Below are 23,988 nucleotides of genomic sequence, written 5' to 3' on the forward strand. Positions count from 1 at the left end.
GGGGTAGGAGGAAGGGGGACACCAAAAGGAGGGGGGGCGGGCTCCTCCTCTCTTCCTCCGGGAGGGGGAGGGGTTAGGGGGCGTGGTTTCTCCCGGGCTGAGCGCTAAAAGGAACGGCGACCTCCCCCCCCTCGTGGCGGCAGTGGGGAACAACTTAAAACTGGCCGCCATTCGTTGGCGGTGGCGTTGGTTGGTTGGTTGGTTGGTGGTCCCACCCCGCCCCCACCCGCCCACCCATCCACGTGGCCCACCCACGACCCACTCAAGATGATAAAGTGGAGTCCTTCTGTGTTTGCTGTGCTTGTGATCGTTGTTGCATGGTCTTCTGACTCTCCAGGTCTCTAAAATGTTTCTCCACCTGCCAGAGAGAGGGAGGAGGGGGGGGGGAGGAGGGGGGGGGGGAGGAGGGGGGGGGGGGGGGAGAGGAGGAGGAGGGGGGTGATCATTAGTTGGCTTTGAGAACATTTTAGGCAAACATAGATCTGCTATTTTTTTCCAATAGCTATAAAGCATAACGTATAGTGCTGTGACACCAAAAGGGGTTCCCGACCCAGAATGGGACTTCAGACTACGGCAGGAAGATTGGGAGTGAGTCTGTAGTTCTGACTGCAATGGGGAAGTTTGTTCATTCCATAGTTTAGGTTGGGAGTGAGTCTGTAGTTCTGACTGCAATGGGGAAGTTTGTTCATTCCATAGTTTAGGTTGGGAGTGAGTCTGTAGTTCTGACTGCAATGGGGAAGTTTGTTCATTCCATAGTTTAGGTTGGGAGTGAGTCTGTAGTTCTGACTGCAATGGGAAGTTTGTTCATTCCATAGTTTAGGTTGGGAGTGAGTCTGTAGTTCTGACTGCAATGGGGAAGTTTGTTCATTCCATAGTTTAGGTTGGGAGTGAGTCTGTAGTTCTGACTGCAATGGGAAGTTTGTTCATTCCATAGTTTAGGTTGGGAGTGAGTCTGTAGTTCTGACTGCAATGGGAAGTTTGTTCATTCCATAGTTTAGGTTGGGAGTGAGTCTGTAGTTCTGACTGCAATGGGAAGTTTGTTCCCTGGAACTACGTTAGCCAATCAATGACCTCTGTTTTTATCATGTTAGGGTGTATCAAGCCATGTGGGCTGACGGGCTAGTATGACTGCACAAACGGAACTGTCAACAGAGAGAGCGCTCTCTGTTGCAGTCTGTCTGCAGTCTGCACTGCAGTCTGCACTGCAGTCTGCACTGCAGTCTGCACTGCACAGAGACGCTGTATGATAGACTCACGGAGCTGCGAGACTTTTTTTTCACTGATCACATAAGTTGACATATAATAACGCCATAACGCGGATAACGCTCGCACAATAACTATAAGGCCGTTATGGAATGGGGAAATGCAAAGCGTTAGGTTACAAGTTACTGCAAATAGTAGTTACGTTATGTAACGCATGTAAGGGCGTTAGTCCAACACTGATTATAATGTGGATGATGTACTTACTATTTTGCGTACATGACTTAAAGCGCTTCCCTCTTTGCCTTTGCAGTTGTCTGCCTGGTAGGGCGGCGAGATCACCACGTCATCCATCACTATGATGGTCTTCTCCTGCCACTTACAGTCTTTGATGCTGTGGAGAGGAGAGGAGAGGGGGGAGGAGGGAGAGGAGGGGGGGGAGGGGAGGAGGAGGGGAGAGGAGAGGAGGGGAGGAGGGGAGAGGAGAGGAGGGGAGAGGAGGGGGGGAGGGGAGGAGGGGAGGGAGGAGAGGAGAGGAGAGGAGGAGAGGATTATTTTTGATTGATTGATTGATTCAGTAGCCTGAGAGGAAAAATAATAGCTCAATCCCAATCCAGGGGGTGGACACTGAGCGGGCCTACAGCAGGCCTACAGGAGGCCTACAGCAGGCCTACAGGAGGCCTACAGGAGGCCTACAGCAGGCCTACAGGAGGCCTACAGGAGGCCTACAGCAGGCCTACAGCGGGCCTACAACAGGCCTACAGCAGGCCTACAGGAGGCCACGGGCCTAGCCAGTGCAATCTATTTTCAGTTCAGTGCAATCTATTTGTTTGTGTTTAATGTTCAATGAATGTACTTTTTATTTATGTATTTATTTGTGTTAATCTTCTACTGGAATTACTTGATTTTGACGGGGGGGGGGGGTTACATGATTGAGTCTGAGATATGGTATCCTTGTTCAATGTTCATTCATTTTTATACCGAAGACAAAATAACAATAAATACATTTTGTAAGGGAAATTCTTGGCCGAAACGTCCCCCTAATGTACCTGATCTTGAGGCCTACAAAAATAAAAAATCTAATAAACTAGTCAACCAACTACCAACTAGGTCGACTAGACTAGGATCTACTATTCGACTAGTTGTTTAACTACCCATTATGTAAAAAAAAGAAGAAAAAAAAAGGTTTTTTGGAAATAAATATGTGTACATTTAAAAACGGTACATTGTGATTATAACTAGGCTATAATGTACCTGATGTTGAGGCTTATAAAAAAAGAAAAATCTAATCAACTAGTCAACCAACTACCAACAAGGTCGACTAGAGGATTTACTAGTCGACTTAAAGCAATTAAAGATGGGCCTGACTTTCAAAATTGTAAATGGAACTTTACCCTCCATGCCCCCAGTATACCCACTTACTTGTCTAATTACTTTAAAAAAGTGAGCAACACCCACAGCCATAAAACTAGAGGGAGCGTGAACAACGATCTGGTGCCACCCATTTATAAAACAAATATGGGAAAATTCACCTTCCGAAGCATTGCTATACCCAGGTGTGGAATGCCCTGCCCCCCATCGCTCAAAACAAACAAATCACTGGCTTCCTTCAAGACAGGCCTAAAAATCCACCTGTCTGCAGGTCAAAGGGAGAGGAGGTGATCGCATCAGCCGCTTTTGTGCGAATAATAATCCCCTTCCGATTAACCTTCGGCCCCAACCTGTGAATACTGTATATTTCATGTTTAGAGGAAATGTATATGTTGCCTTAAATTATCATTGTTATATCACTTACTGTTACTGTGGTAACTTATTATTCATGTCATGTGTGAGTGGATACTAGGACCCGAATGGAAACAAGGCCGCAAGGTCTTTCTTCGGTGAAATCCTTTTTTGGACAAAAATGCCTGACTGACTGACTGTTTGCATTTATGTTGCCTAATAAAGTATTTAAAAAAAAAAGACTAGTGCTTTTCTGAAAGATGTTCTTCCACTGTTGAAATAATGAAAGCTTTCGATAATTATGTCTGTATGTATAATTGTGTTGTATACCGTTTATTTATTGTACACCATTTATGAATCTGTGCTCCATACCATGTGATCATAGTCGTGAGTTAAATAAAAATCAATGAATGAATGAATAAAAATGAACTGCTATTACAGTCTACCGCCAGAAGATGGCCCCGTTCCCTATTCTAATGCATGGTCAAAGTGTCTAGAAGAGACAGAATGGATTCCTTTACACAGTACTATGCAGTGGTTCCCAAAGTGTGGTCCGGGGACCCCCAGGGGTCCTTGAGGGAGTTCCAAATTCAAGTTAAAATGGAACCAAATGGGCCCTTATGGGTCTGTAACTCTGAGAGTGTACAAATGGAACCAAATGGACCCTTATGGGTCTGTAACTTGTGTACAAATGGAACCATATGGACCCTTATGGGTCTGTAACTCTGAGTGTACAAATGGAACCAAATGGACCCTTATGGGTCTGTAACTCTGTGTACAAATGGAACCAAATGGACCCTTATGGGTCTGTAAATCTGTGTAAAAATGGAACCAAATGGACCCTTATGGGTCTGTAAATCTGTGTAAAAATGGAACCAAATGGACCCTTATGGGTCTGTAAATCTGTGTAAAAATGGAACCAAATGGACCCTTATGGGTCTGTAAATCTGTGTAAAAATGGAACCAAATGGACCCTTATGGGTCTGTAACTCTGAGAGTGTACAAATGGAACCAAATGGACCCTTATGGGTCTGTAACTCTGAGAGTGTACAAATGGAACCAAATGGACCCTTATGGGTCTGTGGACTCTGTGTACAAATGGAACCAAATGGACCCTTATGGGTCTGTAACTCTGTAAAAATGGAACCAAATGGACCCCTTATGGGTCTGTAAACTCTGTGTAAAAGATGGACCCCCAATGGGCCCTATTCAGAGCGCAGCCATCTTGACAGCGAGGTGCTACCTAGGTGGTGATACTTCCCATAGACAGCCCTTTCATCCACACAGAAAAGTGTGTGTCGAATTATATTAAACAACGTCACAATCACCAACATTGCAGCTGTACGCAAAGCTTGAATTATCCTCTTTCAATCTGTACAGTGTTTGTTTCATAAAAATCCACCGTAGAGACATGTTATGAGCTACTTCCTGTCAAGACATTCCTTTGTTATGTGATTTTATTTTCTGAGTGCTGGAGTTTGGAAGCGCTCGTTTGACTATCACTATAAGGGCCCAGGCGCACCACCCGTTTAGAATGTGCACACAATGCAGGAGGCAGCAGGAGGTTGCTGTACGGATAACGAGCGCTTCCAAACTCTGACACTTAACCCATTCTGACCTGAGATCAGATTCATACGAGGTTTCCACTAGGACACACACTGGTCTTATTAACCCATTCTGACCTGAGATCAGATTTAAAAAATGTCAGTCGTTCTTCGATTTTTCAAAAATAGCAGACCTACAAGCTCGTAGCGCGCCACTCGGTGGCGCGCTATGAGCTTGTAGATCTGCTATTTTTCAATAGCTAAACCACGACATGATGCTAACACCACAATGGGTTCCCGTTCAGAATGGGTTAAGACAATAATCATCTGCAAGGAATGTCTCGACAGAAAGTAGCTCATGAAATGTCTACGGTGGAGAAAAACTTCACAGATTGAAAGAGGATAATTCAAGCTTCAATGTCGGCGATTTTGACGTTTAACCCATTTAGGCCTACGAGCTTGTAGATCTGCTATTTTTTCAATAGCTAAAGTATAACATAAGGTTTAAAACACCAAAAGGGGTTCCCGTTCAGAAAGTGTTTAATCTGCCGTATTGTAATAAATAAAAAGATACTCTGTCTTTGCCGCGGAGCTATAGTTCTTGCTTAATGTAAATCTCTCTGGATTAAGAGCGTCTGCTAAATGCCTAAATTATAAATTGTACAGTACAGCACAGCACAGCACAGCACAGCACAGCACAGCACAGCACAGCACAGCACAGCACAGCACAGCACAGCACAGCACAGCACAGCACAGTACAGTACAGTACAGCACAGCACAGCACAGCACAGCACAGCACAGTACAGCACAGCACAGCAGCACAGCACAGCACAGCACAGCACAGCACAGCACAGCACAGCACAGCCATGTATAGGCTACATAATTAAAGTTGGTAGACGAATGGTATACATTTATTTATGCTCCTTTTTAAAAGACAAACTAAAAAGCAACATTTAACAATATAAATAATTTTTTGTAGGCTTAATCATCAATAAACAACGCATCGCATATTCGCATCTGCGCGTCTACAGTAGGCCTACAGAGGTCCGCCGATTCTAGTCAAAAACATAAATAAATCCAGTCCAGATCTAAGCAACCTATACCTATAAAGCCACTGGACGCATCATGGGCTAAGCCTTTTTTTATTATTAAGGAAGATCAGCATGCATGTCACCCTGTTCTGTTTGTTGACTTTTCGCTGACGAGAAAACCCTCAAACTGGATAGCACATGGCTAACTTGATAGCCGTAAGCCGTGCCAGTGTGGGGACTTGAGGAGACGGATAGGAGGAGGAGGTTGAGGAGGGAAGCGACAGCGGCTGTAAACGTTCTCCCTCCAGGCCAAATGGCCAATAATGGATTTAATAATGTAGGTCTCTGCATTGATACAGTCGACATGTGTTAATCTCGTCTCGCTGTCAGCCTGTCACTCACTTACATTTTGACTACCGCAACGCTACCATTGTAGGCTTGTCGCCAACTAGCCATTGAAGTACAACAGAGAACGGGGACATTGAGGGGGCAGAAAACAGAGCCAGAGCGCTGTTCATGGAGTGTGACAAGCTGGGCGGCGCAAATAAGAGCAATTTTAGGCATGTGTGCAACATGACAACTGTTTTAAAGTATTGTACAGTGACAACTACAGTCTCTGTAATGTTTATGTTGTACTATTACTAACAATCTAAAATAAAGGGATTTAAGATCAGAACACGCATTTATTATTATGCAAATTAACCGTTAAAGCTGATAATAATATCCGGATGTTTCTTAACGGTCGGCTAACCAGTTAGCCGGTTAACCCCTGACATCCCTAGTACTATGCGGTTAAATATAACACAGATGAGGAACATAAAACTAGGAGAATAGAGCCAACCAATCAGCCAAGGTAAGGATTTATCATCTACCGTGCGTGCGCGTGTGTGTGTGTGTGTGTGTGTGTGTGTGTGTGTGTGTGTGTGTGTGTGTGTGTGTGTGCGTGCGTGTGTGCTTACGTTTTGTGAATAGTCTGGAATAGCTGTTGTCCCTCCACAGAAACCCCCGCACTGATTGCATAGGCTTGGGACAACTTGTCTTCCTTTTCTGAGCGTGCTCGATTGGCAAGCTGTGGGTGGGGAGAGAGAGAGAGAGAGAGAGAGGAGAGGGAGAGAGAGAGAGAGAGAGAGAGAGGGAGAGAGAGGGAGAGAGAGAGAGAGAGAGGAGAGAGAGAGAGAGAGAGAGAGAGAGAGGGGAGAGAGAGAGAGAGAGAGAGAGAGAGAGAGAGAGAGAGGGAGAGAGAGAGAGAGAGAGAGAGAGAGAGAGAGAGAGAGAGAGGAGAGGAGGGAGAGAGAGAGAGAGAGAGAGACAGAGAGAGAGAGGGAGAGAGAGAGACAGAGAGAGAGAGAGGGAGAGAGGAGAGAGAGGGAGAGAGAGACAGAGAGAGAGGAGAGAGAGGAAGAGAGAGAGACAGAGAGAGAGACAGACAGAGAGAGAGACACAGAAAAAGGTGAGTCGCCACACTACTACATTTAAATGGTTTCATTTTACGCTCTTTAAGTTTCAGTTAACCCATTCTGACCAGAGATCAGATTCTAAAAATGTCTGTTTGAAAATGACAAGTTTTCTAGAAAAATCTATGTTTCTATGTCAGTCGTTCTTCGCTTTTTCAAAAATAAGCAGACCTACAAGCTCGTAGCGCGCCACTCGGTGGCGCGCTACGAGCTTGTAGGTCTGCTATTTTTTCAATAGCTAAAGCATGACATAATGCTATAACACCACCAAAAGGGGTTTAAACGGCTGAATTAGGCCTACTTAATTTACTGGGACAAAAATCAGAGAATGTAGGAAGTGTATTTTGATCGTTTTCCTGTGGTCTCTCCTAACGGTACCGACGTCAATCAGCAGCATATGGAATTATGGACACAATATTAATATTATCCACTGAAGCACTGAGAAAACTGTTGTGCCTTTCTTCGTCCTTTTTTTCTTCAAACTTGACTAGGGTATAGCGGCGGTCTCAAAAACATACGGGAAACTTTGACGGGAAAAGACTCGCTCACCGTATAGAAAAAGAAGTAAAACTTCTAGACTGTACTGTAAAATATATTTTATTTTATTTTATGATGCTGTGCTCATGGTGCTCTGTGCTCATGGTGCAATTAAAAAGCTTTTTAATTGCACCAGAGCACAGAGCACCATGAGCACAGCATCATAAAATAAAATAAAATATATTTTTCTAAGTCTCAGTCTAAGAAGTTTTACTTATTTTTCTATACGGTGAGCGAGTCTTTTCCCGTCAAAGTTTCCACAATATCATCCAACAACAAAGTATTCTTCGGTTCAGTGACGCCAGAGGGGGCGGGGTTAGGGGCGGGCTACGCACCTTGCTAACGTTCAGTGATGCTAGCGGGGGCGGGGTCTCAGTGCAGTCGTGGACCATCCTGACGTCAGAGATGTAGTTCACGTTGACCAGGATGACATCGTTGAGGTTGGGCTTACCGCTGGAGGAAGCACATTCTGGGGAGGGGCCGAGGGTCAAGGAACAGTACAGTAACAACGTAACGAATAGTACAGTAACAACGTAACCAACAGTACAGTAACAACGTAACGAATAGTACAGTAACAACGTAACCAACAGTACAGTAACAACGTAACCAACAGTACAGTAACAACGTAACCAACAGTACAGTAACAACGTAAGCAACAGTACAGTAACAACGTAACCAACAGTACAGTAACAACGTAACGAATAGTACAGTAACAACGTAACCAACAGTACAGTAACAACGTAACGAATAGTACAGTAACAACGTAACCAACAGTACAGTAACAACGTAACCAACAGTACAGTAACAACGTAACCAACAGTACAGTAACAACGTAACCAACAGTACAGTAACAACGTAACCAACAGTACAGTAACAACGTAACGAACAGTACAGTGACAACGTAACCAACAGTACAGTAACAACGTAACCAACAGTACAGTAACAACGTAACCAACAGTACAGTAACAACGTAACCAACAGTACAGTGACAACGTAACGAATAGTACAGTAACGTAACCACGACAACGACCACACCGCCTACACACTCATTTCTACAGCCTAGGGGTCTGTACGGGCCCCTACACTACACACTCATTTCTACAGCCTAGGGGTCTGTACCGGCCCCTACACTACACACTCATTTCTACAGCCTAGGGGTCTGTACCGGCCCCTACACTACACACTCATTTCTACAGCCTAGGGGTCTGTACCGGCCCCTACACTACACACTCATTTCTACAGCCTAGGGGTCTGTACCGGCCCCTACACTACACACTCATTTCTACAGCCTAGGGGTCTGTACCGGCCCCTACACTACACACTCATTTCTACAGCCTAGGGGTCTAGACCGCTCACTGACCGGCAGACTCATTTCTACAGCCGATCTACAAGCTCACAGTCAAGAGATTTGGTGTAGATGTAAAAAGAAACAACAACAATGGTCCAAGTACGGTTGAAACTCGGGTCCGTTTTACTAAGATTAGCACACTAAAAGGCATCTGCTATTTATTTAGAAAAACATTTTCTAAATGTTTGAAGCTCTGATTCATGAGTAAAATATAAATGCTTCCGTCGTACAGTCTGGAACAACGGAAGCTCTGAACATGAGTAAAATATAAATGCTTCCGTCATACAGTCTGGAGCAACGGAAGCTCTGATCATGAGTAAAATATAGATGCTTCCGTCATACAGTCTGGAGCAACAGAAGCTCTGATCATGAGTAAAATATAAATGCTTCCGTCGTACAGTCTGGAGCAACGGAAGCTCTGATTCATGAGTAAAATATAAATGCTTCCGTCATACAGTCTGGAGCAACGGAAGCTCTGATCATGAGTAAAATATAAATTAGAGATGCACCGATCACGTTTTTTTGCTCCCGATCCGATCCCGATCATTTGAGTTTGAGTATCTGCCGATCCCGATATTTCCCGATCCGATCACTTTTTTTTGCTCCCGATACAATTCCGATCATTTCCGATAATTCTTCCCAATCAGATACATTTTGGCAATGCAGTAAGAAAAAAAAAAGGGACTAAAACGGTTCCGAACTGCCGCCCGTGTCTGAAACGGTTGAGAAATGACAGAGTTACTGTGTGCCGGTCCCTCTACTGTACCCTCTACTGTACTGTACTGTACTGGCACACATGAAATCATCATATACAGTTAATATGGGCATGTGTTTGTGTGCGTGTGTTAGGTTGCACACAGGTGGTGAAAAACAACCATGCTGTTTTCATGCTCATACCCAGCCAGCCAGGCAGGCACCCACACACATAAGTCCAAGGGACTGGCTTGCACCACTCAAAAAGTTTATTTATAGCATTATCTTTTATTCTTTTTTTAGCATATATTATTTTATTAGACATTTCTGCCTTTTCATTATTTAAAGGGGGGAAAAAAACCTTATATTGCTATTTTAATGTGCCTCATCATTATGTTCAAGGGAAAAACAATGCACCTATGCGCTCACACGTGGTGCAGACTGCAGACTCGCAGCCTGAAGCCTGTTGATTCGAGGTTACTCCGCTGTGTGTGTCTCTGTGTATGACGATCAATAATTATTCCACCGAGTGGTCTTTGCGAGGGCTGGATTCTCCTCATCATCTCTCTCTCTCTCTCTCTCTCTCTCTCTCTCTCTCTCTCTCTCTCTCTCTCTCTCTCTCTCTCTCTCTCTCTCTCTCTCTCTCTCTCTCTCTCTCTCTCTCTCTCTCTCTCTCTCTCTCTCTCTCTCTCTCTCTCTCTCTCTCTCTCTCTCTCTCTGGTTCCTTCTTTTTAAAAGTCGCTTTAAGCGTTGGTTGTTTCAGTGCAGCCGCTGCCGCTTGTTGTCGTTAGCTTTCTGCTATTAGCCTACTAGCCACGCAAGTTACACGAACGTCGCCATTCGTCGCCCAATAGCAAATCTACAAGATCACAGCGCGTTGCGAAAGCAACTCTTTGTGAGCTTGCAGATCTGCTGTTTAGGGCCAACGTCACTGTCGTGCGCTAAGTTTTCCTAGGAGCAGCAGCAAGAGGCTGCTTCGAGAGGAGGATGTTTTGTTGTTATTAATTATGAACCAATCTGTATTATAAAACAAAACTAAAGACTCGGGAGGATGACTTTAAGACTTATAGATGGTCACGTTTCTTCTGTAACGTTAAATACAATTAAGAAAAGATTTAATAAAAAAAAAAAAATATTATATTTAATAAATAATTTTTTCCCGATATTTTTTTCCCGATCCCGATCTTTTGAAAATGACGTGATCGGGCCCGATCGATCGGGAGGCCGATCGATCGGTGCATCTCTAATATAAATGCTTCCGTCGTACAGTCTGGAGCAACGGAAGCTCTGATTCATGAGTAAAATATAAATGCTTCCGTCGTACAGTCTGGAGCAACGGAAGCTCTGATTCATGAGTAAAATATAAATGCTTCCGTCATACAGTCTGGAGCAACGGAAGCTCTGATCATGAGTAAAATATAAATGCTTCCGTCATACAGTCTGGAGCAGCGGAAGCTCTGATCATGAGTAAAATATAAATGCTTCCGTCATACAGTCTGGAGCAACGGAAGCTCTGATCATGAGTAAAATATAAATGCTTCCGTCGTACAGTCTGGAGCAACGGAAGCTCTGATCATGAGTAAAATATAAATGCTTCCTGTCGTACAGTCTGGAGCAACGGAAGCTCTGATCATGAGTAAAATATAAATGCTTCCGTCGTACAGTCTGGAGCAACGGAAGCTCTGATCATGAGTAAAATATAAATGCTTCCTGTCGTACAGTCTGGAGCAACGGAAGCTCTGATCATGAGTAAAATATAAATGCTTCCGTCGTACAGTCTGGAGCAACGGAAGCTCTGATCATGAGTAAAATATAAAGCGGAAGTGGAGCCTCCTCCCCGCTTCAGTTTCATCTATTCTAATACAAATCTAAATCATCTAAGAATATATAACTCGCTGCTTAGCAGGGGGTCCTTTTCTCTTGGCATGAAAACGTTTGAGAACCACTGCTCTAAAACAATAGACAAAGTTTGAGCCACAAACGCATTGCTCTCTCTCTCTCCTCCTTTTGTATAAATTAAATAGGCCTATTCATGATTCTGCTTATGGAGAAGTAGCCTATGTTAGTTTGTTTCATGGAAACAGTTGTTTGTGTTGAATGTGCTAATTGCACAGAATTATTCAAAAGAGAGAAAATGGGCAAGCCATAAAATAATGCACATTGGACTTTTCATACGTCATGTGGAAAAAAAAGGTCAATAAAAAAAGTAACATTAATGTTGTCATTTTATCAACCGGCCCCTGGCCCCTTGCCATTTTCATAATGTGGCCCCACAGGTTCAGCTATTTGAGTATCCCTGGTTTACTGCGTCAGAAAAAACTCGCTGTTTGTAAGGTGTGTGATCGGTATCGGCAGTTACTGCTTCCAGTGATCGGTGATCGGCCCCTAAAAACCTGATCGGAGCTTCTCTAAAAAGAACGCATCAAAGACAGTTTTAAAGGAGAATTCCATACAAAAACTCCTTATTGGCTATTTCCCCTACCATAAGCCCTAAATGAATTACATTGCATTGAATGGGAATTGAATGGGGCTATGGGGTGTTGTGCTAATTCGCTTATTTCCATCGAAAGAAGTAGTAGAAGAAGTGTGCAGCTTGGGATATTATTTACATTATGAAGAGAGGATATATACAAAGAAATTATAATTTTGAGCGATGGAAATAAGCGAATTAGCACAACACCCCATAGCCCCATTCAATTCAATACAATTCATTGAGGGCTTATGGTAGGGGAAATAGCCAATAAGGAGCTTTTGCACAAAATAACACCTGGACCTCTTTGGTGGGGACGTAACAACTACAAATAACACCTGGACCTCTTTGGTGGGGACGTAACAACTACAAATAACACCTGGACCTCTTTGGTGGGGACGTAACAACTACAAATAACACCTGGACCTCTTTGGTGGGGACGTAACAACTACAAAGAAAGTAGTAAGTATAGATGGTCTAATTAAGGCAAGTGGTGACATTATATATATTTTTTTTTTCTTTATCCCACGATTTTGTAACCCATTTTTCACCCCTGTGTCAATCATCTAATGTGATCCTGGGCTCTACACACCCTCCACCAACCTAGTCCCCATATATGGGGGACAAGGGGAGACCAACCTAGTCCCCATATATGGGGGACAAGGGGAGACCAACCTAGTCCCCATATATGGGGGACAAGGGGAGACCAACCTAGTCCCCATATATGGGGGACAAGGGGAGAGCAACGGACTTGAGTGTCCAAGTTGCTCCTTTTCACCTGACAGGGGGGAGTTTCCCTGGTTGGACGTCGTAGCGCGTGGAAGGAACACGTTATTCCAACCAGTTCCTTTCCCCTCCATCAGTTTAGTGACCAGGATTACTGCATGTTTTTTGTGAGGGTACCTACCCTAGGGGACACGGGGAGAACATGCAAACTCCACACAGAGATCACTAACGTATCGAAGGCCGTTGGGGGCACACAAGAGATCAAAGGCAGTGTGAACGACGGTGGGTCAGTGAGGTATTACTACAGCTTAATGATTACACTGGGAAACCTTTTTACACACTTTACAAACAACCAGCCAGCCAGCCAGCCAGCCAGCCAACCAGCGCTGGTCCGTTGAGAGAAATAAAAAAGACAGTTCTATGAAAACACGGCCCAAAAGGAAGAGACTAACTGACCAGGCGTATTTGGAAATAGCCATCGTTGAGAGCTGGTATGTTGAGATCTATTTAACCCATTCTGAACAGGAACCCATGTTGGTGTTAGCATCATGTCATGCTTTAGCTATTGCAAAATAGCAGATCTACAAGCTCGTAGCGCGCCACCGAGTGGCGCGCTACGAGCTTGTTTTGAAAAATCGAATAACGACTGACATTTTTTTTAGAATCTGATCTCGGGTCAGAAAATGGGTTAATCAGACCAGTGTGTTGTCCAGTGGAAACCTCGTATATGAATCTGATCTCAGGTCAGAATGGGTTAACAACAAAAACATCTGGGGAAGAATGTGGAATATTTTCAATCTGTTATGGGGATCCCCGTTAGATGTACTGTAGGGGTCCAGGGTCCTTACATCTATCTCTGGTACCCCCAATTTATATTGTAAAAATACACTGTTAATTTAACTCTGAGAGTGTACAAATGTATATGTACTATGTACTGGAAATGGTAACAAGAAGACTCGCCCCGTTTCTGTTTTCCTCCCAGAATTTTCCCCAGTGAGGGGTGGGAGAGGCTGGACAGCAGACGGCTGGACTCTAACTATAAACTTTCATGACAGCAGAACAGCCTAAGTACAAATATAATGTATGAAAAGCTACTACAGTGAAGTCTGTTCACAGAAGTTGTTGTAGGATATGTGGGGATTATCTGACGAGGTACCATTTGAGGGGGCAAAACCTTACATATACTAAATAATACTAAATTGTTTATAGGTTCAATATAAGTAAAATAATATAGCCTTTCTACAGGAGTATCTTTTTATATTTTTCAAAAAAGAATACAAACAGCCAATAGCATATTACAAAGTCATCCCCCTCACTGGTGACAATTCCGGGAGGAAAAACGGGCAAGCAACCGGGGCGAGTCTTCCGGTATTCCTGGAAATGCATGTTTACTAACAGACGACCATGACTGAAGGACACGTCCTTCTCTTTGGATACGTTTCATTTAGGAACGTCTGGTCGGGTGGAGGAAACCTCACCTCAAAAACTGTTACTTTCCGGGGATTCCGATCCAAAAGTAGCAGATCTACAAGCTCTCTCTCCTCCAGCTTGATCTACAAGCTCTCTCTCCTCCAGCTTGATCTACAAGCTCTCTCTCCTCCAGCTTGTGGATGATAGATCAGATCTACAAGCTCTCTCTCCTCCAGCTTGTGGATGATAGATAGATCTACAAGCTCTCTCTCCTCCAGCTTGTGGATGATAGATCTACAAGCTCTCTCTCCTCCAGCTTGTGGATGATAGATAGATCTACAAGCTCTCTCTCCTCCAGCTTGTGGATGATAGATAGATCTACAAGCTCTCTCTCCTCCAGCTTGTGGATGATAGATAGATCTACAAGCTCTCTCTCCTCCAGCTTGTGGATGATAGATCTACAAGCTCTCTCTCCTCCAGCTTGTGGATGATAGATCTACAAGCTCTCTCTCCTCCAGCTTGTGGATGATAGATCTACAAGCTCTCTCTCCTCCAGCTTGTGGATGATGGATCTACAAGCTCTCTCTCCTCCAGCTTGTGGATGATGGATCTACAAGCTCTCTCTCCTCCAGCTTGTGGATGATGGATCTACAAGCTCTCTCTCCTCCAGCTTGTGGATGATAGATCTACAAGCTCTCTCTCCTCCAGCTTGTGGATGATAGATCTACAAGCTCTCTCTCCTCCAGCTTGTGGATGATAGATAGATCTACAAGCTCTCTCTCCTCCAGCTTGTGGATGATAGATCTACAAGCTCTCTCTCCTCCAGCTTGTGGATGATAGATCTACAAGCTCTCTCTCCTCCAGCTTGTGGATGATAGATAGATCTACAAGCTCTCTCTCCTCCAGCTTGTGGATGATAGATCTACAAGCTCTCTCTCCTCCAGCTTGTGGATGATAGATCTACAAGCTCTCTCTCCTCCAGCTTGTGGATGATAGATCTACAAGCTCTCTCTCCTCCAGCTTGTGGATGATAGATCTACAAGCTCTCTCTCCTCCAGCTTGTGGATGATAGATAGATCTACAAGCTCTCTCTCCTCCAGCTTGTGGATGATAGATCTACAAGCTCTCTCTCCTCCAGCTTGTGGATGATAGATCTACAAGCTCTCTCTCCTCCAGCTTGTGGATGATAGATCCGCTACTAATGATGCTTTTTGTGTAGCGCTGGAGTGTGAGATCAAGCAGTACGTGTCGTTAATTAACCCATTTAGACCTGAGATCAGATTCTACAAATGTAGATATTTCATATCATATGAAAGCAGGGCATCGTAGCTTCAAATTGACATATTGGTTCAGTTTGACCCACCAGTTCTGGAGATATGGCTTATAGAGTAATGTCTGCCAGAGAAACAGCGAGTTGAGAAAACAGGCTTGAAAAGGTTCACTTCTGTGGACTCTAACATTACACCTGTTTAAGCATATTTCATATTTACATGTCGATTTCAGCTCGAGCTAAAATTGTTCAGCACTAGTTCACACTTTAGAAACAAGACCAAAGAATCAACTACACTTTAGAAAACAAGCCCCAAATAATCAACTACAGTTTAGAAACAAGACCAAATAATCAACTACACTTTAGAAACAAGACCAAATAAACAACTACACTTTAGAAACAAGACCAAATAAACAACTACACTTTAGAAACAAGAGCAAATAAACAACTACACTTTAGAAACAAGCCCCAAATAATAAACTAACATCTACACTTTAGAAACAAGACCAAATAATCAACTACACTTTAGAAACAAGCCCCAAATAATAAACTAACATCTACACTTTAGAAACAAGACCAAATAATCAACTACACTTTAGAAACAAGCCCCAAATAATAAACTAACATCTACACTTTAGAAACAAGACCAAATAATCAACTACACTTTAGAAACAAGCCCCAAATAATAAACTAACATCTACACTTTAGAAACAAGACCAAATAATCAACTACACTTTAGAAACAAGCCCCAAATAATAAACTAACATCTACACTTTAGAAACAAGACCAAATAATCAACTACACTTTAGAAACAAGTCCAAAGAATCAACTACACTTTAGAAACAAGTCCAAAGAATCAACTACACTTTAGAAACAAGTCCAAATAAACAACTACACTTTAGAAACAAGACCAAATGAACAACTACCAATAATATTTACAAGCAATTCACAGCAAAGCAAGTCGAGCTTTGTTGTATCCATTTCAATTGCGTTTGATTTTCCTGCTTTTTTAGTGAAGCACTTTGTGACGTTGTCTAGAAAAGTGCTATATAAATACAGTTATTATTATAATTATATTACAATGAGCAGACATGGCAACACCGGTCTAGTGGGTCTACCCTTCCACCCCCCCCCCCCCCCCTTCCTTTTATTCAAAAAAATGAGTTGTCCAAAAAGCCGATCTACAAGCTCACAATGTGTCGACATTGTGAGCTTGTAGATCTGATACAAGTGGTTAAACGCCAACTCGCCCTAAAATGGAATGTCCAGTTTTGCTCGTGACACATAATAACTGTATCTTAGGGCGAAAGATTACCATTAACCCATTTTGGACTGAGGTCAATTTAAAAAAAAAGGCTTCTAAATCCTAACATTTTTCTGAAAAACCCATGTTTCTATGTCAGTGGTGCTCAACCTTTTTCATGTCAAGGACCCCCAGAATTATCTCTATTGGGCCACGAACCCCCCCTCCCCCATCTCAAAATATGTAGTTCCAGGGAGCCAGGGACCCCCCCCAGAAGCCAATATTTTAGTTAAGAATGTTCGCTCTGAAATATATATTCAAAGATTTGCGCCACATTTTCACGACTTTAAAAAATAGCAGACCTACAAGCACGTAGCACGGCACTCGGTGGCACGCTATGAGCTTGTAGATCTGCTATTTTTCAATAGCTAAAGCATAACATGATGCTAACACCTAAATGGGTGCCCGTTCAGAATGACTGAATGAATAAAATGTGCTATAAAGTTAGTGCCACACGATTCTTGCTCAAATGTGAATCTCGATCTCATTTTTTTCCCCATGAAAATATTAAAGAAATCAAACATAATTAAGAGTAACATAAATGTATTGGACAGCCAACTAGTGCTTCACGATTCTTCACAAAACGAGATTGCATAGGTGTCTGAATCCAAATCTCAACCGCTCACCCAAACACACCTCTCTGTTTTTACTAAAACTACAACATGACGTCACTGAGCCGCGGTGGTAAGAGACTCACCGCTCACCCCAAACACACCTCCCTGTTTTTACTAAAACTACAACATGAAGTCACTGAGCCGCGGTGGTAAGAGACTCACCGTTCACCCAAACACATCTCTCTGTTTTTACTAAAACTACAACATGACGTCACTGAGCCGCGGTGGTAAGAGACTCACCACTCACCCAAACACATCTCTCTGTTTTTACTAAAACTACAACATGACGTCACTGAGCCGCGGTGGTAAGAGACTCACCACTCACCCAAACACATCTCTCTGTTTTTACTAAAACTACAACATGACGTCACTGAGCCGCGGTGGTAAGAGACTCACCGCTCACCCAAACTAGGGATGCCAACGATTAATCAATTTTCCAATTAATCATCAAAATATAGGCTAATACGTAAGTCGTAAGGCTGCATGATATATCGAACATGTACCTTCATCAGAGTGGAGAATGTAAGTATAAATCAAGTTGAGCAAAGCCACTCTTCTCTGCCCCTCTCTCTAACACACAGTTAACGATCGCTTGTTAAGTGCCTGCCAGACAGACGATCAGATGAAATGAAGGCAGGTGTAGAGTAGAGTGTAGACTAGTGAACTGAACATGTTCTCTTTATATCAAGTACTTCATACCAGCCCCTTATGAAACTACTTCTCCCCAAATCCAAATGGATTTCATTTTCCATCCTGAATGGCAGTAACTAGCATACAATGAGAACTGAGAAGATCTCCACAAAGGTTTACTCATCAAAACTGATTATAAAACTGTAACCATCAAAGCATGCACTCAACATCTAATGGTTATGTGACCAAGGCATGTGCATAATATAATATCTTAAAAGTTTTATCTGGTATTGATTACAAAAAAAAAGAAAAAAACGTTTTACTACATCACGACGTAGCGATATCATCCTGATGACTACAAATCAATGACAACATGACGTAGCGATATCAGCTGCCCACTCTACCTAAAACTGGAGTATGAACAGGCCTGGACTCTTAACTCCACACACAGCGTCATGTGCCAGGACAGGATGAGCGATTATAATTAATCTACGCACGTCGTAGGTTGGTCGTAACGTGATCGTAATCATGTGTTCAAAGTTAAACATCCGCAAGTCTCATTTAAATCTGAAGCTTTTTTTTAAAACCATGCCTGGAAGTTATACTGAGTGGTAAAAAATTATAATACACAGACTTTCTGGCCTTGACAGCCCCATACATCCACACAGAAAAGTCCTATCTGACTGACAGCCCCATACATCCACACAGAAAAGTCCTATCTGACTGACAGCCCCATACATCCACACAGAAAAGTCCTATCTGACTGACAGCCCCATACATCCACACAGAAAAGTCCTATCTGACTGACAGCCCCATACATCCACACAGAAAAGTCCTATCTGACTGACAGCCCCATACATCCACACAGAAAAGTCCTATCTGATTGACAGCCCCATACATCCACACAGAAAAGTCTTATCTGATTGACAGCCCATACATCCACACAGAAAAGTCCTATCTGATTGACAGCCCCATACATCCACACAGAAAAGTCCTGTCTGATCGACAGCCCCATACATCCACACAGAAAAGTCCTATCTGATTGACAGCCCCATACATTCAAACAGAAAAGTCCTATCTGATCGACAGCCCCATACATCCACACAGAAAAGTCCTGTCTGATCGACAGCCCCATACATCCACACAGAAAAGTCCTATCTGATTGACAGCCCCATACATTCAAACAGAAAAGTCCTATCTGCATTAATCCATTCTAGCCGGGAACCCTTTTTGGTGTTTTAAGCATCATGTCATGCTTTAGCTATTGAAAAATAGCAGATCTACAAGCTCATAGCGCCACACCGAGTGCCGCGCTACGAGCTTGTAGGACTGCTATTTTTGAAAAGTCTTGAAAATGTGGCGCAAATCTTTAAATATATGTTCTTTCAGAGCGAACATAGTTTCAGATGGGGGTCGGCGGCCAAATACATATAATTCTGGGGCTCCTTGATATGAAATAGTTTGAGAACGAGGGACAAAGACAGTGTTTTTCAGAAAACTGTCAGGACTTTGAAGCAATTTTTTTTTTACTATCGTCCTCAGGTCTAAATGGCCTAAACGACATTATTAGACTCACTTTGCCACTCACGTGCATTAGCATACCGTCCGGTACCCCATATTTAAATAGTTTTCAGAAAGAGAAGCTGCCATTTGTCCTAAAGTGACTTTACTTTAATTTACACCCTGGATATTTAATATAGCACGTATACAACGACACAGCGCGACATCACTCCGTTAACACAATACTGTACCCCTCCTCCAACTGGACATACTTTACACATTTTCCACAACTGTTTTATTATAATTTTGACCCTTTCTTTGTCAATCTTGCAAACGTATGATTTCTCAAATTCTCATGACAATAAAGCTCCTTTGAATCCAATAGTCTCTCTCTCTCTCTCTCTCCCCTACTACTCTACCAGTTACTCTGACAGCGGGCGAGCGTCACATCGCTATCGCCCGAAAAGATATATAATATTTTTGTATCTTTTCGGGTGACGTTGACGTTCCCCCTGCCCACTTTCCAACCATGGCCTGTCCGACCTGCCATCGCCGGTACTCGCCGGGTCCGAGTAGACAAATAATTGCACTTCCGGGAAAATTCATCTGGCTGTCGCCCGCAGTTAAAACTTAAAACGTACTGTGAGAGCGTACAGTACACCATGGAACCAAATGGACCCGCGTTTTGCAACAAGGGTCCACTTGGTGCCATGGTGTGTACGCTCTCTACACCTGCCTAAAAAAAGGGCAACTAAAAAAATACGGGGAAGCAGCTTTTTGCTTCTACGGGCCGACGGCGTGGAACAAGCTCCCACTGTACCTTCGACAGGCAGCCTCTGTAGACATTTTTAAAGCTCAGCTCAAGACCCACTTCTACACCATTGCTTTTAATTGATCTTTTATTTATTTTTTGTTATTCATGTCCTCACTGTATTGCATTACTGCTAGTTTTTTAATGTCGTTGCCTTGCTTTTCTTTTTTTTTCTCCATTGCTCTGTAAAGCACTTTGAGCTGCTTTGAGCTGCAGTGCCGAAATGATTTCGGCTCGTCAGACTTTAGGACGGTACCCCCCCCCCCCCCCCCCCCCGAACCTCAAATGACGTCAAATTGTAGGCTCTACAGAGCCGAACCGACTTTTATTCGGCTCTAAAATAGGTGTATGAATCGGCCCTTACTGTCGAAGTGTCCTTGAGCAAGACACTGAAACCCCTAATTGCTCCTGATGTGCAGGCATGGTTTCAGCTGCCATCGGTGTATGAATGTGTGTGTGAATGTAATGCACCATCTATGTAAAGGTGTATGAACGTGTGGGTGAATGTAATGCACCATCTATGTAAAGGTGTATGAACGTGTGTGTGAATGTAATGCACAATCTATGTAAAGAGTGTGTGAACGTGTGTGTGAATGTAATGCACCATCTATGTAAAGGTGTATGAATGTGTGGGTGAATGTAATGCACCATCTATGTAAAGGTGTGTGAATGTGTGGGTGAATGTAATGCACCATCTATGTAAAGAGTGTATGAATGTGTGGGTGAATGTAATGCACCATCTATGTAAAGCGCCTTGGATAAAAGGATAAAGGCGCTATATAAATGCACCATTTACCATTTTGTATTGACAATCAATCGATCACTCTGATCCATAGCTCTAATGTTCTGCTCCATAGCTCTAATGTTCTGCTCCATAGCTCTAATGGCGTTGCATTTGGCCCATTTGGACCTGAACTCGATTCTAAATCATGAAAGTGTTCTAATAATTCTATGTCAGTGAATTATCTGTATTTGCCCGCTGACCCCCATTTGAAAATATGTTGTTCCAGGGACCCCCCCCCCCCCCCGGAAGCAAAGATATGAGTTCAAAACATACGCTCTGAAATAATATATAGTCAAAAATAGCAGACCTACAAGCTCACAGCGCGGCACATGACATTGGCACCAATTACTCGCAGCAGACCCCCCATTACATGGCATATGCCAGGGACCCCCACACCACATACGAGAAGATTATTAAGGCTCTAGCAGCAATTCTCAACCCGTTTCATTTCAAGGACCCCCAGTTTAATGGCATTTATATCTCTGGGATGGGATCCCCCAATTTATATTGTAAAATCAATGTTAATTTAACCCTGAGTGTACAAATGGAACCAAATAGAACCCGACTCTCAGAATTACAGAGCAATAAGGGGCCATTTGGTTCCATTTGTACACTCTCAGACTATAGTTACAGACTCATAAGGGGCCCACTTGGTTGCAAACTATCATTTAGCTTCCAGGGGACCCCCTGGAAATCCCTCAAGGACCACTAATCTAATTCTAAACGCATCATTGTCGGCGAGATCTGTTGGCCACCGAAACACACACACACACACACACACACACACACAGTCACACACACACACACCGGTAGTAGCAACAGCTATCCTAGCCACAGCTAACTGGACAGCTAGCCTATAGTAGAAACACGTTAGCCTAGCCTCCTAGCATAAATGTACTGTAGTGAGTTAGCCTAGCCTCCTAGCATCATCTACTGTAGTGAGTGTGGGGAGTTAGCCTAGCCACCTAGCATCATATACTGTAGTGAGTGGGGAGTGGTGTTATCATCATCAATAGCCAATAATAATTACTGTAATATTTACACAACGGTCGGTGTGTCCAAACTACTAAACACAAGACAGGGTTATTATTATTATTATATATGTAACTCTTCAAAACATAAATATAATCTTTCATTTATTATAATAAAAAACACACAAAACAATATGAAGCTGTTTAGAACCATCATATAAATGTCCGCGCTTGTTTTCATTGAAGTCAAGCTAAGCTAACGGTGGTTAGCATGGTCTGAGGACACACACACACACACACGATGCCCTGCCACATAGTGATCCTCCGTCCGCACAGCGTTGAGCAGCGCCGCTGCCACATAGTGATTCATACATACACACTAGCGTTATTAACACACACACACACACACACACACAGTGTGTGAGTACCGTCCACAACACACACACACACACACACACTTGAACCCGGGGCCACAGCACCCCCCCCCATGCACACACACACACACATACATCCAGCAGGGCGCGTTATAGTTTAGTTACCAACCAACCAATAACAAAAAGCACATCCATCCATCCATCCCCAGAAATCGGAGCCCCTCATCCCGGCGGCTCCAGGAGCTCCATGGGGCCCGGTGCAGCCTGGCAGGCCAGGCCGAGGACAGAGCTCCGTCCCCCGGCCAGGCGGCCAGGCGGCCCGGCGGCCGGCGCGGCGCGGCCCGGCCCGGCCCAGCCCGGTCTCTCCCCCCACCACAGCCCCAGGCCATAGGAGGGGGGTTGGATGGTCGGATGGGGGTTACTATTTGACTCGGGGGTCCGCCGTATAAAGGATACTCAGGGTCAACATCCTGGACTGGTAGTCGAAGGCCACCACCTCGCCACAGAGGCGCTGGTCGAGGCAGGTGAGGCAGGAGATCTGGCTGCCGATCTGGAAATACTCCCCGGGTCCAGGAGCCGCCATCTTCTCCTCTCCCTAAACCCAACCAACAGGAAGGAAGGAAGGAAGCCGAGCCGCGATGAGAGGATCCGTTCCACAGGCAGGCAGGCAGAGAGCGGAGCGGAGCGGAGGGAGCAGGACACACCGTGCCGTGCGTGGCGTCAGCGTGAGCGTGGCGCGGCGTGGCGTCAGTGGCGTCAGCGAGCGTGCGTCGAACGTACCGTGATGACGTTCGTTGTTCCTGGCTGCCCGTCGTTCACGTGACACGACGTGACACCGTGGTGCGAGCGTGTGTGTGTGTGTGTGTGTGTGTGTGTGTGTGTGCCCAGAGAGTCACTCACCACCCAGTGTGCAGTGTGTGTGTGTGTGTGTGTGTGTGTGTGTGTGTGTGTGTGTGTGTGGCCGTTGGAGAACCGTCGCTGCTGGGTGGGTGGGGGAGGGTGGACGTGGTGCCTGACAAACTGAATGACTGTCTGTTGGTTGTGGGGGGGTTGGAGAAAATTAGAAAGTATAGAAAGTTGTATCATTGATTGATTGAATTATTGATTGAATTATTGATTGATTGAAGTCAGGGGTCATCATCATGCTGGCTTGTGATGGACATTGTATTTTTTTTTTTTTGCCATGGACATACAACCTCAGAGATTTTGATTGATTGATTGAAATATTTATTAACAGTTTTGCAGAATTACAGTATACATTTCAAGCACAAACTCAATACAGAGACTGTTAACTGTGAGTGGACGACCCAATTAAGCATTGCACAAGAGGGTCCACCGTGTTCAATTCATCAATACATTTAGATGTATGGTCCCCAGCTAAATAATGGAGAGAGTTAACAATAATTTAACTCTTGAGAGCATAAAATAAAACCAAAAATTGACCATCATCCCGGGGACCGTTTTACACTCTCAAGAGTTAAATTATTGTTACAAATCTATACATGATTTAGTTTACAAGAAGTCTACACAATTAGAGAATGTGTAGAATAATTGTTATTGTGATCACCATATCAATATGGCATGTATAATTGTGGA

The 23,988-nt window shown here is 43.8% G+C and overlaps 1 protein-coding gene across 1 annotated transcript; it reads right to left on the reverse strand.

The window, feature by feature from the left end:
• Positions 1-225: 225 nt before the first annotated feature.
• Positions 226-23,063, reverse strand: lsm12b (LSM12 homolog b). Its single transcript, XM_080794499.1, has 5 exons — positions 22,849-23,063; positions 7,824-7,957; positions 6,457-6,566; positions 1,468-1,594; positions 226-358 (listed from the first exon to the last, which is right to left on the reverse strand). The coding sequence occupies exons 1-5, from the start codon at positions 22,973-22,975 to the stop codon at positions 263-265; spliced, it is 594 nt and encodes a 197-aa protein (XP_080650625.1). The 5' UTR covers positions 22,976-23,063; the 3' UTR covers positions 226-262.
• Positions 23,064-23,988: the final 925 nt, after the last annotated feature.

This window comes from Protomyctophum bolini (genome assembly GCF_963924005.1).
Source record: "Protomyctophum bolini genome assembly, contig: SCAFFOLD_489, whole genome shotgun sequence".
NCBI classification, from domain to species: domain Eukaryota; kingdom Metazoa; phylum Chordata; class Actinopteri; order Myctophiformes; family Myctophidae; genus Protomyctophum; species Protomyctophum bolini.

Excerpts from the sequence above, each read along its gene's own strand:
- lsm12b (XM_080794499.1), bottom strand. The coding sequence starts at position 22,975 with ATGGCGGCTCCTGGACCCGGGGAGTATTTCCAGATCGGCAGCCAGATC. Across the intron at positions 7,958-22,848 it reads GTCCAGGATGTTGACCCTGA|AATGTGCTTCCTCCAGCGGT; the intron begins GTATCCTTTATA and ends GCCCCTCCCCAG. Across the intron at positions 6,567-7,823 it reads CATCACTGAACGTTAGCAAG|CTTGCCAATCGAGCACGCTC; the intron begins GTGCGTAGCCCG and ends CCCCACCCACAG.